At 36.5% G+C, this 15,385-nt stretch overlaps 1 protein-coding gene across 1 annotated transcript in view; it reads right to left on the reverse strand.

Moving 5' to 3' along the window:
• Nucleotides 1-15,385, reverse strand: part of EYS (eyes shut homolog) — a gene marked incomplete at its 5' end in the record, with an annotated part of 591,920 nt that overhangs the window by 89,914 nt on the left and 486,621 nt on the right. The window contains one exon of the mRNA XM_079298292.1: nt 13,517-13,737. Within this exon, the coding sequence (XP_079154418.1) occupies nt 13,517-13,737 (221 nt within the window). The remainder of the gene's footprint in view (nt 1-13,516; nt 13,738-15,385) is intronic.

The raw sequence follows: 15,385 nt of genomic DNA on the forward strand, positions 1-15,385 counted from the left end.
AGCATTCTGTGGTGAGTGGCCTTGGGATGCTCTGTTTTTTTGGATTTGTGGCTCAGGTTGCAGTGTTCTGGTCTAAGGAAAGCTAATTGCACATGTACCTGGCTTTGCAGTGTAACTTGATAGAATGCATATGCAATCAGTGTCAAGGATATGAGAAATACATGTATATTGCCCAAATTACTTAAAACACGTATTAAAAAGGCTAACTTACAGAAAATGCTTGTCAATTTTAACATCCAGGGATTAGGAACTGCCCAATTCATACTAAAAAAAGCCAAAATCAATATATATGTATGTATACCAATTTACCTATGAATACTCCTCATAAATATATTTTCTCCTATAAACATAGTATAAAGATATAAAACCACCCAACTGGTTTTGCTACTACTCAAATATTTACCCATAAAAAATTGATCCAAGTTGAGGTTTAACTATCTTAGTCAGCCAAAAAAAAACCCAAGATATGCTCATTTCAATTACCATTTTTTACATAATCTGCTCTTTTCCACCTAGCAAGGTTAGCTCCTAACCACAAATTCCATCTTGTTCATGTTAAATAACAGCATTTTACCACCAAAGTACAGACCAAACATCCTCTCATTTTAAAACTAAGTGTTATAACTTCACATCTGCTCTTAAATCATCACCCTAGCTTTAAAAACCTTACTGAACACAAACAAGCAACTGTCCATAAATAAAAAGTGTCCAGATATTGAATCCTTCTGCATCTCAGTATTGACTCTTGCCTTGCAGTAGCATCTGTGTAAAACATGCTCTGCTACAGATGGAATTCTCTCGTCCTTGCTATTAAGTGAAACACAGCAGGACCCAGAGAGCATTTGCTGAAGCTGAAAACTGATGTTAGAATTCAGCCTTGAATTTTGAGCTGGCAGCACCACCTTATAAATTTGGATGCTGAGTCTCAACACTTGTAAAACTAGTGAAATAAACTCCTGATTGCTTTGTCTTTTTCACTGCAGTTTAAGCATACATACCAAAGTTACATTTCAATGTCAAAAATGTTCTTCCACTCAAAGAATGTTAACACCCAACAATTAAATAGGTATCTGTGAAACAGTTTGTCTACCTCATTCTTCTTTAAAGCAGGGAAATAGTAATGATACTCAAAGACTGCAGCAGTATTTTAAATATGAGTGGCTACTTTTAACTTACTGTAAAATCAAATGCATGTTTATATATATATTTCATTCTTGCTCTATCATCCCTGAGACAGTGACAAAGCAATGAGCTATTTACTGTGCCCTGTGTCCCACTTCAACTGTGCTTCCATGGTTTAAGTGAATCTTAAGTAGGCAAATTTCACCCTGGGGAAGATGAGAGGAAAAGAATTGTACTGGATGAATCAGAAACCTAGAGAAAGCATTAGGAAATGGAAATGGTTTGTAACTGTTTCTGTGTATTCTCCAAGTTGGGGAGGAGTGATATTTAGACCTTCTGCCTAATTTACAGGTTTGGTGCTAATCACCAGGGAGATTTGTGGGGGTTTTTTTGTTTTGTTTTTGTTTGTTTGTTTGTTTGTTTATTTGTTTTGCTGTTGTTGTTATTGTTTGGGGTTTTTTTTCTTTTTTCTTTTTTTCTTTTTTCTTTTTTCTTTTTTCTTTTTTCTTTTTTCTTTTTTCTTTTCTTTTTTTAATACCTTTATTTGGATAAAGGGAGAATAGGGTTGTATTAGGCATAACCTAAAGGGCAAAAAGAATTAATGAAATTATCAGCTCTAAATGTATCCTAAAATTTGGAGTAAAACCACCTTATGGACTGTGTGCCTCAATGGGAGATTCCAACCACTTGGCAAATTCTCACTTTAATTTCTCCATGAAATCTGCTTGAGGAATAGCTAAAAAAAGTTTAAAAAACGTAATCACCTTTACAATACTCAATTTATTTGTTAATGGTTCTTAACTGCAAATGATTTTCAGTTCAATTTACCCTAGGTTTTTCTAAACAGTTTGTTCTCTCCACTACATTAGTATTTTTTTCCAGGTAGTGACTCTGATCCATGTAACAATATCCTGAATACTAATGAATGTAAAGAAAAAAATCTGGCTTGCATAAAATGATAACATGATGAAAACGAGCTTAGTGTGAATTTTGGGATTTAAATCAATCTGTGAATATTTGTAAGGTATGATGTCCATAATTAATCCCTGAAGGTATCCAGGAAAAGTGCTTAAATCTGGGTTAATGAGCTATCATGCTTTATTTCCAAACTAGAAGTACAATGCACTATTTCTGGAAATGGTTTACAGAATGGAAAAATGGATGAATTATTGGGCAAATCTGACAACTAAAATAAAATCATGCTATACTAACATATTATGTTTTACTGACAAAAATAATAATTATTGGATATTATCCAGACTACAGATAGTAATCTTCATGTTATATTTTAAGTCTTGTGCTCAAAATGCTAACCATTTGTAAATCCAACACTCTAACTGTGAAGAATTTGGTTAGATTGAACATATCTTAATTTATGATATGCCCTTTTCTAGCATATTTCTTTGTATTTTCCTTTGTCTTTTCCAGACTCCATTATATGAATAATCCAGAAGAAAAAAAAAAAAAGTTAAAATTAAATTAAAGTCTGGATCAGCAACAGTGTGGGGAGCAGGACCAGAACAATGACTGTCCCCCTGTACTTGGCACTGGTGGGGCTGCACTGTGAGTGCTGGGCTCAGTTCTGGGCCCTCCCTCAAAACAAGGAAGACACTGAGATGCTGGAGTGTGTCCAGAGAAGGAACCTGAGCTGGTGAAGAGTGGGTCTAGAGAGTAAACCATAGGAAGAGCAGCTGTGGTAGCTGGGGTTGCTTATCCTGGAGAAATGGAGTCTCAGGGAGACTTTATCAATCCCTACAACTCCCTGAAAGGAGGCTGTGGTGAGGTGGGGTCAGCCTCATCTCACAGGCAGCAAGTGACAGTACAAGAGCTATTAAGCTACTTAAGCTATGTCAGGAGAGGTTCAAATTGGACATCAGGAAGAGTTTCTTCACTGAAAGAATGATTAAGCACTGAAAGAGACAGCCCAGGAAAGTGGTAGAGTCACCCCTGGCAGTGTTCAGGAAATAACTGGAGATAGCACTTAGTTCTATGATCTAGCTGACAAGGTGGAGATTGGTCAAAGGTTGGACTAGATGATATTGGAAGTCTTTCCCAACCTTAATGATTCTATGATTCTAACTGCTAAGATTGCTACTGAGAAATATAGAAAATAAGTATTTTATCTGCAGGACAGCACTCACGCATCTTGAACAAATGCTATTCATTTACATTTCATTAATAGAATTTACTCCCATTGTACTCCAGTTCATGTGTCTTTTTGGGATTTTACCTATTTTCTCAGTGTCCTCATCTTTGCAATTGGGGTGAGATACAAAATTTTAAAAATTGCCCTTAGCACCCTCACCAACAATATGCTATAAAACCCAAAAGTATAATGAAGACAGGATAATTTTGGAGAAAGTACATACAGCACAGCTATAGTCAGCATATAGTTTGTTTGAGTGCATACGTATCCACATGTGTTTGTGTCTGTGTTTTCACACAGATATTTCTCTCACACTTCACAAATTCCTCATGGTTGCAGCAAAGCTCATGATGTAGTGACTAAATTATGAAACTTCACATCCTATTAGTAGCTTCAAAGGCTGTTTGGAAATCGAAACATGATATCATGACCAGAGCTTCTGAAACTGAAGGTTTGCACATTCCTCTGCAATCCTGAGAAAATTTGCTGGGGAATGTAGAAAGAGAACTCTAATGTAAGTAACAGTGATCCAAGTGATCAGTGATAATTGCGATCTAAGTTGATGCCTAGTGCTGAACCAGAACAGGGGTGACTCATCCACACTTTGTTGCCATGAGTGTTCCTGAATGTTCCTCCCATGAAACCAGGCCTTGCTGCCGAGCTTCTCCTCAATTCCCAGCAGCTGGTTGTGCTTGGCCAAGGCTTGAATGGTCACAGGGCATGGTTTTCACCTGACCAGAGACCCACTACAAGATCATTAATGAAGGTGTCTTCTGTCTCCACAGCAGTGACTCACTGCCACACCCCAGCCACTGGGCTGGGCCAGCTTGCCAGTGGAGCCCTTATCACTGGCAGTTTCAATAACTATTTAAAACAAAACTCCTGGCTCTGAGTAACTGGTTCCCATCTGGACTTTTCATCTTGAGTGCTCACTCCCACCGAAATTTTTTAGAACTTGATCTCATTTCTATTACAACCTGTTCAAATTATTCATGAGTGTGAAAACCTGCTAATATGTGTTCATTTAGGTACACAGCAAAGTAAAGTATCCATTAAAGTACTCTACATGTTAACTGATACGGAAGTGTTCTAGGAATAAACATGAGCAGGGTGTCCAAAAACTCATATGACCATGGCATCATATATCTGAAATATATATTCCATATTTTCATCATGGTAATGACATCAGCTTTCATGGTGCAGTAGAGTAGTGATTTGAATTGTTCCACAATTAGTCTACAACAATGCTAGATGTCTCCACTAACTATGAAGAAAACTAAGGACCCAGGCTTTGTTCTGACCTCTTCTGCTGTGAAGTAATCCAAGGGAGGTCCTGGTAAAGGACAAAAGGACTTTTGTGGTTCTAGTGCCCTTTTACCTTTGTATTTCCAAGGAGATGGATTTCAGAAAACCAGTCTTCAAAAGTGATTGTTTCATATATATTTTTTTTCCTAGACAGTCTTTCCTGAAGAGGGATGCACTAATTTTCTAGCAGGACACCAGGTAATTTTTAAATCTCTAGATGCTTTGAGAATAAAATAACATATTGATCTTTTATGTTCCCCTTGACTTCAGAGTAATACACAACTTCAATAAGTCTTCCCTAGTAAAAAAAGAAAAAAATTACCTTCTTCACAACATGCAAGTCTAATATATAATCTGCTTTAACTGGAGCCAGTTGTGAGGAAGATTGTATAAGCACCTCAAGTATTGGCCCAATGCAATGGGCAGTGAGAAAAAAGTGAGGTACTAGTGAGGCTGCCTTTGTCTTTGAATAGTCATCTGCACACTTATGGATCTTTTGGCAGAATGTCTCCTCTATTTCTGTCTTTCTGCTTCCTATAAGCTGTCTTTAGCTGGGTATGGCTACTTAAAAACCACCTAATCTAAATTCATTATATGCATACACATGGAGCATGAAATTCTCATTGCTATTGTGTTACTATTATTTGTATTTATCTTTTCAGATGATCACAAAGTTGGCTGGTTTTATTAAATCAAAAAAAACATGGTTTTCCATTAAAAAAAAATTCCATTTTTTTAATTCCAAAAGGCAAATTTAAATAAGTATTTTCTGAGAAAGAAATTAAGTACAAAACGAAATCTGGTGTCATGATAACCTTCTGTATCAAGATGATACTTCATATCCAGACTTCTCAAATTCTATTTGAATACTAAGCATGTTTCTTGAAGCTAACAAGATACCAAAGGCAAAGAAAGTTTCTCTAAAGCATTATCAAAAGCCAGTCTGTTATGTGACTTATGATAAGCTTGTTTTCTTTCAATGATAAGCTCCCAAACAAAGTTTCAGAACAAATCAACCACATTAGTGGTTCTCTGTTATGTAATTTTGAGAATTTGAAGTGTAGAAATCTATAACTAGTAAGTAGGTTTGTATGTTAGGTCAGCAGCAAAGGAAGAAATGTTCTGACGTGTATTGTGGATACTGCAGATTATCTGGTGGTTTGATCACTTCCCTGGGCAATGTGTTCCAATATATAAACTTCCTTGTTAATTCTTGCCCTTTAATATTCAATCTAAATTTCCCCTGCTGCAGCCTAGGCCATTTCCTGTAGTTTTGTCACTTATTACCTGGGAAGAAGAGGCAAATATTCACCTTGTCATGACCCACTCTCAGGATGTTGTAGAGAGCAATAAGGTCTCCACTGAGATTGATTTTCTCCAGGCTGGGCAACTCCAACTGCACTGCCCTTCTCTGGACACACCCCAGCACCTCAGAGTCTTCCTTATAATGAGGGCTCAAAACAGAACAGAGGATTTGAGGTGTGGCCTCAGCAGTGCTGAGCACAGGGGACAATCCCTGCCCTGCTCCTGCTGGCCACACCATTGCTGACACAGGCCAGGTGCCACTGCCCTTCCTGGCCACCTGGGCACACCCTGGCTCATGTTCAGCTGCTGTCACCAGCCCCCCCAGGTCCTTTTCCCCTGGGCCACCTTCCAGCCACTCTTCTCTAAGCCTGCAGCTCTGCATAGAATTGTTGTTGTGGCTCTTGGTGTTATTGAACCTCACGCCACTGGCTCAGACCATGATCCAGCCTGTCCAGGTGCCTCTGCACAGCCTTCCTGACTTCAGCAGATCAACACTCCCACCCAGCTTGAAGCTGTCTGTGAATGTACTGAGGGTGCACATGATCCCCTCCTCCAGATCATCAGTACAGATATTAAACAGGACTGGGCCCAACACTGAGTTTTGGGGAACCTCTCTAGTGACTGGCTGACAACTGGGGGTAACTCCTTTGACCAGCACTGAGCTTGGATCCTCAGAAAAAAACTTATACTGAAGGGATTAGCTGTGTGGAATTTTGGAAAATCATTAGCACAATGAATATGACACACTAATGATTTTTCATATATATACTACATGATACACCTTATAGCAAACAGTCTGAGCTCTGCTGTTTGACAGGATTCATAGTGAAATGAAATTCTTCCTAAGAATCTAAACACTACTTCTCCAGTTGGAGAAATTTGTGTTTTGAGTCTTTCTGTTTATTCTTAGCCATCTCACATCCCTTGGCAAAAGTATTCAATTAATTTTGCTGCTGTGTTGTATTCTAAAGCTTCAAAATAGATACCCCTTCTGGAATTAAAACAATCAGAAATGTGATTTGGTTGTGCTGTAATTCGCAGAAATAAGGCTGCATAGAATTTCTACTATTCAGTCAAAACATTCCAAGATGACTGGTATAATAATGGCATTTACTGCTATTTCAATACCTCCACTAAAATTTTAGCAATGGTAGCTTCTCTGATTTAAGTAAAATTCAATAGAGATGATATATAACATGATGTGTAAAAAATTTTGTGCAGAGCTTGCATGTTATCTAAAGAGTCATGAATTTGAATCCTGATTTATTCTGGATTCTTGATTTTCTTACATGCACTGTTTTCAGTGCACCCCTTTTCAAACTAATTGAATACTAAATCTGTGGCTCTGAGAACATAAAAAATTGATTTTCCCACAAAGTTTTTAATAGAATCACCACAATACTGCCCAAATTAGAAGGAGAATGCTTTATGGTTTGAATATAACTTTTTCTAACTTGCTTGTTTTGATTATTTTTCAGTTGTAAGAATTTGTTATTACAACAGTATTTCTAAGAAAAATTATCTCTGAAGTAAACAAATTCTGGAGACATAACCTCATTTTATTCACTAGTGAGGAAGCTCCATAGTTTAAAAATGTTTATTTAAAAAGAACAACAGTTCAATAGTAGTATATCCAATAAAATTTATATTTTTATATTTTGCTATGTCCCCATACATTATCATAATAAAATTTCCTGACGTCTTACAGATGTTTTGTTTAAAATCTGAAACATTATCACTTAATGCTGTCAGCTTAATGGAACATGGCTTTGATTTCTTTGTCAAATCTCTCCTCCATACTACTATAATCTGAGGAATATAATGCCCAAGAAATTAAATATGATAAAATGGGAAGCTGTTTCTGATGCCAAGAGTGAGACACACCCTGTTCAATTAATGCAGTCTTGAAACAGATATCTTAACAATCTGTAGATTAAAACAATTTACTGTCTAATCTTCAAGGGCTAGAAGGCATCAAAATTTAGTTTTTAGTTCTGATTTAGGTAAAACTAATGTAGGAAAAATGCAGATTTTATTCAGAAAAGAATTGTGCAGAGTTTTTATATGGGACTTAAGCCAAATGAATTCCTTCTACCAGAAAGGTCATTCTAGGCAAATGAATTCTCTATCTGTTAATACTTAGTGCTAGGAAAATTGGAAATTAAATTTTCTCTTTTGCTCATTTGACTTTCTTGTGAGAATATGATTCAACAAACACACATCCAACAGATTTTTGGTCATTATGGAACCATCTTTCATTCTTCTCAAGTATGATTTTTATTCATTAATAAGAATGGCATTATGTTTTCCAAAGATCATGAAGAATCTAAAAGGATGAATGTGTCTCTTCCAGAAAAAGAAAACAGCTTGGAAGTAAATTTAAATCGATTATTCCCTTCTCCAAAATCAAATTTGAAGTAAGCAATAGAAAACAATCGATTCCCAAATGTCAATCTCTTTCATAAGTACCAACTCCCACTATAATATCTAATCTCATTAAAAGAACAGGACTCCAAAAAATCAAGTCCCCAAAGTACTCTTCCTAAATGATGGTGTGTGAAAGCATGAATAATCATCAACACCATCATCAATCATCATCATCATCATCATCACAACAACATGAGTTTCTGGAGTTGTAAAATGTGAACATCTTTGGTATTGAGAGATCTGCCTGAAAAGCACTCCTTTAAAAGGCAGGAAGTAATCTTCTTCATACAAATCAGCGCTGCATAAGTGCATTTATTACAAATTCTGAAAAGGTGTGAGAATAAACAATTCTAGTCTGGAAATTTTCTTAATTTGAAAATCAATTAAGTTTAAATTAATCCCTTTTGTTTATCTTTCTGCAAAACCTGAATATGGTGGAACCGATAATATTAGTTCTGAACTTAACATAGATGTAAACTAGGATTTAGATTTGTAAAAAACCCAACAAACTGATGTTCTGAATTATATGTTGGCCTGAGTCTCTTAGATTACAAAACACATCTATAAAAAGTTTTTGATAAATGATCAGTTCTGATATTTCTGACTAGCTGGTACTTTTCTTACCCAGAAACACCTGCATTTAAAGCAATGAGAGAAAATCCATGAGCAATTCTAAAACTTTGGCCTGCAATACTCTTGCTACTTTTGGAGAAATACTTCAGTATTCCTTAGTTTGAAAATAGACACTTGCTCATTCTAGGGTAAAAATTCTATCTTTAGGTAAAGAAATACACAAACCAGATTTTGTAATCAGGAAGCAGACTGCAGCTCTATGCTAAAAATGTGGGAAAAGAATTACTAAAGGCATACAAGCCTACCTTGAGTTTAATACCTTCAGCTGAAACCTGCCATAACATGCAGTTTTGGCTTATGGGCACAGGCAAGCATAAATGTACTTTTGGGCACATGGCTGGGAGAGAATCACCAGGATTAGCTTTGAAAGGAAAAATGAGATGTAAAAAATATTGAAAAGAACATTTTATTGTTTCCAAGCTTAAACTCTTTCAATTTTCTCCTAAAAATTCACATTCATTATTGCTCTTTCTACTGTTTAATTCATATTCAGGCTATATACTAAATATGCTTATAGTATGTACTTAATATACTAAAAGGACACCACAAAATTTGTTAATTCATTTCATCTGGTCTCCTCACATCTACATCATAAGATAGTCTATCACTTAATCAAGTTCAACCTTAAAATTATCTTGGACTTATAAGCTAATTTAACCTTGAACTCATTCTCTTTTTTTTTATTTTTCTAAAAGACATTCAAAATGTTCTCAGATGAACTTTAGAAAAAAGTTTGGATAGAAATTTTTATTTAGTGATCTGTTCTTAAAGGCTTAAGGGGAATTGCATGATTTCCGAGAATGCAGAAAACAGGCAGTTTCTGATGTAAGTATTTAAATATATTTCTATTTATAGATAAAAAGGTGCTATTCAAATGAGACCTACATGTCTGGGAAGGTATCTCTTACATTGTCAGGAGATGAAAATTGAGAATTTAAATTCCTCATATATTTTTGTTGATTAAAGCGTACATGGCAGTCGAAATCTGAAGATAAGTGTCTCTCTATTGAAATTTATTGCTAATTGAGTTTGATTTTTCAGTCTTGGTTAATTGATTAACATTAATGGACCCATCTGCTGCACCAATACATGGGGAATAACAACAGTAAGAATAATCACTGTGAGAATAGTTTGAGACACTGCAAACATGATTGTTTGTGGGAGCAATTAACTTCGAGATTGTACTCTGCACTATAAAAGCTAAGCTTGTGTATGTTTACATTTTTGAGTCTTTATGCAATTTAAAACAAATGCATTAATCAACTGCTACTAGTGTAGTGGCTGACATAATTGTTAAATCATTGGTGAGGTAATTTGGTGAGTTTATTTCCCACACACAGATGTGTCTTAATTAACACTAAGCTTGGTTGGCAACATCTGGCTCATATGATCAGGGGGCCACAGAGAATATTAAGAGCTTCATAGGTTAATCTTTCCATGCCCATTTCAAACACATCCAATCCAATGAGCTTCGAATTCCGTAGAACTATGTGGCATTAAACCCTTAAATTTACTGAATAGTTGTCATTTTTCCCTTTCTGAAATTTACCAGTCTCTGGAATTCCATATTAGTATAAATTTCAAGTGCAGTAAAAGAGCTAGGAAACTTGATAATCTGCTTTTTAAAGGAGTAGAGCATTTACATAGGAGACTATTTTGTTTTTTAATCTAATACACAATGACTATGTAAGAATTAAAAATTTAGATTTCCATTGAAGCATGCATCGGATGCAACATATGTTTAAATACTCTTGAAACCAACGTTTTTTATTCTATTGTGCAGTCTTTGGATGGGATAAAGCTAATATTGCACACAGTAGCTGGCTGGTGGGGGGCTGTGTTTTACATTTGTGCTAAGCACTGGGTTGATAACAGAGTCAAGATCTTTTTGCTCCTTGCCCCAACACACCAGCACAGAGGCTGGGGCAGCACAAGGATTTGGGAGGAGACACAGCCAGGACAGCTGACCCCAGCTGACTCAAGTGATATCCCAGAGCACAGGCATCATACTCAGCGTGTCAAGCAGGGGTAAGAAAGAGGAAGTGGGTCGAGTTACATTCTCTGCTTTCCCAAGTCACCATTACACATGCTGAAGCTGCTTTTCTGTCACCATTGCCCTGCCTAGACAATTATGGCTGTGTTCCCCCTTGTTCCCCATTCTGAGCTTGATCCTGATCCCCCACCAGTGGACTGCTGTCCCAGTCTTGCCTCAGCATGTTGATATACCCAGGGATGTCCCCAGTGCCCAAGGGCTGGGTCTGTCCTGATGCCCCACCTGGTGCAAGCCCTGCCCTGGCATGCCCCTGGGAAGCACCAGCTATAACCAATGACCAGAACACAGGGTCAGCTGCATCCTGAAATTTTTTGTCTGAAAATTAGGTACATTCTAACCCCTGTCTCCTTCTACTAAAATTACAAAGATATTTGTTTTCCTTTCAGATAAATTTCTTTTACATAATCATAGTAATTAATAGGCTGAACACAACAGTAGTATTTTTGTATTCTGATGATGGGAAAAGGCAAGTAACTTTCTTGTAAGAACAACTGGAAAAAGCATTTCTTAAAAAACATGCCAATCTATACTCAGTAATACACATTGATAAACTCCAATCTTCCTAACAAAAACATGGCAGAGATATTTGCTATGTCATACTTCAGGGTCTTTCTGAAGCAAACCCACTCATTAGTTGTCAAGCATGTTAAAAATAAATTGCAATTATTTTTTTTTTTCTTTTCGCCACTAAGCAGTGTAATTGAAGCACCTGGCAAAAGTCTTGCTATGACATCAGATACTTCCCTCATCACTCATGTGAATCCCATTAGCCGCCATAAATATATATCCAATTGATTTAATCTAATTAATCTAATCTGATCCTCGTCCACCAAGTGTAAACCTTCCTTTCTTCAGACTTTCTCCTACAGGAGAGGAACAGCATTCCTGGAGCCTGGTTATCAGTACAGACTAAGGCAAAGAAGGCACTTCAGTCTTTCCTGAATCCTTTGTCACCAGAATTTTTCCCCATTCAGCAGCAAGCCTTCATTTTCCTAGGTCTTCCTTTTGCTGCTGATATCCTTCTATAAGCTTTTGGTTTTGCCTTGCATGCCCCTGCCAGATTAATCTCCAGATGGGCTTTGACTTTTTCCACATCTATGTAGCTGGATTTTTTCTATGTACTCTGCCCAGATCTGCCTGGCTGTGCATCTCTCTCTTGCATGCTTCCTTTTAATGTTTGAGTTTTGTCAAGAAGCATCTTATTAATCTATTCAGGCTTGCTGACAGTTGATTTTCTGCTTATTGGAATGAATCATTCTAGGGTTTGGAGGAGGTGATCCCTGAAAATCAGTTGGCTGTTGTAGAAAATCTGTAGAAAACTGTTCTATTGCACAGCCACTAATCCCTGGTTTGCACATGCCCAGTCTTCCATGATGCCTCTGGACAGAAGAGAAGTGACCTATTTCAAAACAAAAGCATTTCTGAAAAGGGCCCAGGCCAGCAGTTGGAAAGCAGAAAGGCAAGAAATAAATCCAATCCTCATGAATTATTCAGGACACAAATTCAAATGACACTGTATTCCATAATGGCTGCTGACAGGCCAAGCAGTAGAATGGCAGAGACACAGTAAAGACCAAGTGGAAAAAAAGAGATTCATTACTCCAAAGTACACACTGTTTCACCAGACTGGTAGGCAAATTGTGTGTTTTCATAAAACTGCCTTGCTTTCATTTGTGCTCTAGTCAAACAAGACTTAGAGATCAAAGACCTGTTTGGTGTTTGTGTGGTCATATCAATCAAGAGAAGTCCCTCAAAAATTTGTTCAAGATCTCCTCAATCTAAGGAAAAACACAGTGGCCCAGAATATCAAAAGAACTTTAGACTGTTTTATTCAGCATTTGCCTTGAACTGAAGTACAATTTTTAAAAAATTTGGCAGCTACTTCACAAATTCTATCATTTCTAAACAGAAATGTGTTTCTAAATGCTGTATTCCCTAGATAATGATCGAGTTGCTATGGCTTAAAAAGTTACTGTGCTCCTACTGAACAGTAGGATATCATCCTCTGTACTTTTAACTCATGTCTCTTTCAGACTCCATTCCCTCTTTCAGCATGATGCACCTTAACTTTCAAGGTTTTTGGCTATACTTTTTCACATATGCTGAAGGTGAACAAGAAAGTCAATTGTTAGTGTTTTCATAGCATGATGATGGACATTTGCACCCAGGAACACACCACAAAAATATGTGAGGGTACATGACTAAGATATGGAGAATGGCATCTTCTGTCCAAACTGTCTGTACAAAGGTTCAGATTTAGTTTTGTAACAGTACTGATGTGGTTAGTTACAAAGGAATTCTGGCTTCAACAAAATATATATCCGGTGTGGACAATGTAATTATATTTTATATCACTTTTCATGGAAGCAAATAAAGTTTAACATCTCTCTGGCTAGCATGAAGATATTTCATTTTCTATTTGAAATTATCAGGACAAAATTTTGGTGATTATTTAATTACAGAGAAAATGATAGTAATTTTCCCTCAAGAATGAGTGATAGAATGGGTAAAGAAATACCTCTTACCTGGTGCAGGTCCCTCCATTGTGACATGGATGATAATCACATATTGGAACATTGCAGTTCTCAACATTCCTTCCTTCAAGAGCCTCGTCTATGATGAACAACTCTTTGTGGTTTACTTGAAAATCCCTAATGCATCCTTTATAGCCATATATCTGCCCAGCACACCGATGAACCTCCTCATAAACAGGAACTTTTCCAAGGAAAATTGATCCAAAGGTGATCTGCAGAAACAAAAAGAGACTCATCAAAAAAAATGTAATTTGTGATATTATTGCAAACAATGAAAGAATAATAGATAGTGATAAAGGAAATAATCCCTATTTGAAGATGGCCAAAAACTCTGATACTTTCTGAAGTGATTATTTTTAAAAATGTTATAATCTTTTTTTTAATAATGCTTACAAAGAGGGTGGCTTAATGTATTTTCATATTTTCAGATATGTAAGACAACATACATCCCATGAAACACAAATTGGAATTCCCATCCTTAACCACAGTGAACATGGTAAGTTTTTTTACACAAATGCCCTCATCCTATATGATGACTTGTACATTCATGGCTGAAGTTTGGTGCAGGAACACAGGAGATGCTATAGACTTGAAGACATTTCCCTTAGAAATTGGGACCCACGAGACACTAAGATAAGGGGAAGACAGAAAAAATATTTCAGTTTTTTATGAATGTCAGAAAACAGACTGTTATACTGAAGCCCAAGGCTGGGAGGGGTGGGGAAGGAAATTTTCAAGTTTTCAAAAGCCTAGAGCATCCTTATAAAGGTGTAAAGAAACAACCACCACTTTTTCAAGCAGGGTCTGACCAATTGTATTAGTGCTCACCATGGCAATTACTCGGTTGTCTGACCTAGGATACAAGTCCTTAATTCTAAGGAAATGGAAAAATAATAACAATTAAAAAAATATATATAGTTGTATCACACAGTCATGCATTTATTTGTACAATACTATTAGCCCAGAAAGAGGGTGACATGCAATCCATTCAAGCCAAGCAGGAATAAACCAATGGAATCAGAAATATATCACAGCATATATAAAACATGTGAGGGGATAATTTATAGTGAAGAGGCCCTTCACTACCATATTAAGACACCTGTAAAGAAGTAGAAACAGAAGGAAAATATCCCATTGATTTATGTGGAATGCACTCATCCATATGATTTTTTCTTTGCTGTTTGCAGTATTGCTTTTGTCAGTCCTGGAGCTATGTTGCTGATAATTTCAAGTGAAATTTGGCGGTACAATGAATGTGAATACTGCCAGATATTCTTCTACTTAGTGTCTTTCATTCTGAAGGGAAAAAGAAAAACACCTACTTCTTTTAGATCATGGATAAAGTCAAATCAGATTTTTCATATCAAAGGAAGTCAAAGACTTTGGCTCTGCACTTTTTGAATTCATTTCAGATCACTTGACTTTATGCCCTTTCAAACAAAGCTATGAAACACCTCAGTGATAGACAAGATTTGTAAGCAGTGTTTGCAGATAGTTTCTCTCTGCTTGTGAATCTCTTTCAAGAATTAAGCAAAGCATTGGACTGCATTATAAAGAGCAATATTTTTAACACTCCACTTGCAACACAATCTCCTTTATTATTTGTCTTACTTTACAAAAGCACTAACCTTGTGGGCAGATTCAGGGTATCACAGAACAACCTCAGCACACCTTACTCAGTTTCTAGCATTACTGGATTTTATCATAATATATTCGGTGTTCAAGCTCATATTACTACACCATAATATACATTCTTTCTATAAAGGTCCTTTTTTGAATTTAACTGACTTAAACATAATGTATTTTAAGGAGGCACAAAGAAAGCTTTCCTGTAAGTCTTGTTAATAACATAAAAGGCTT

This window comes from Erithacus rubecula (assembly GCF_903797595.1).
Source record: "Erithacus rubecula genome assembly, chromosome: 2".
NCBI classification, from domain to species: Eukaryota; Metazoa; Chordata; class Aves; order Passeriformes; family Muscicapidae; genus Erithacus; species Erithacus rubecula.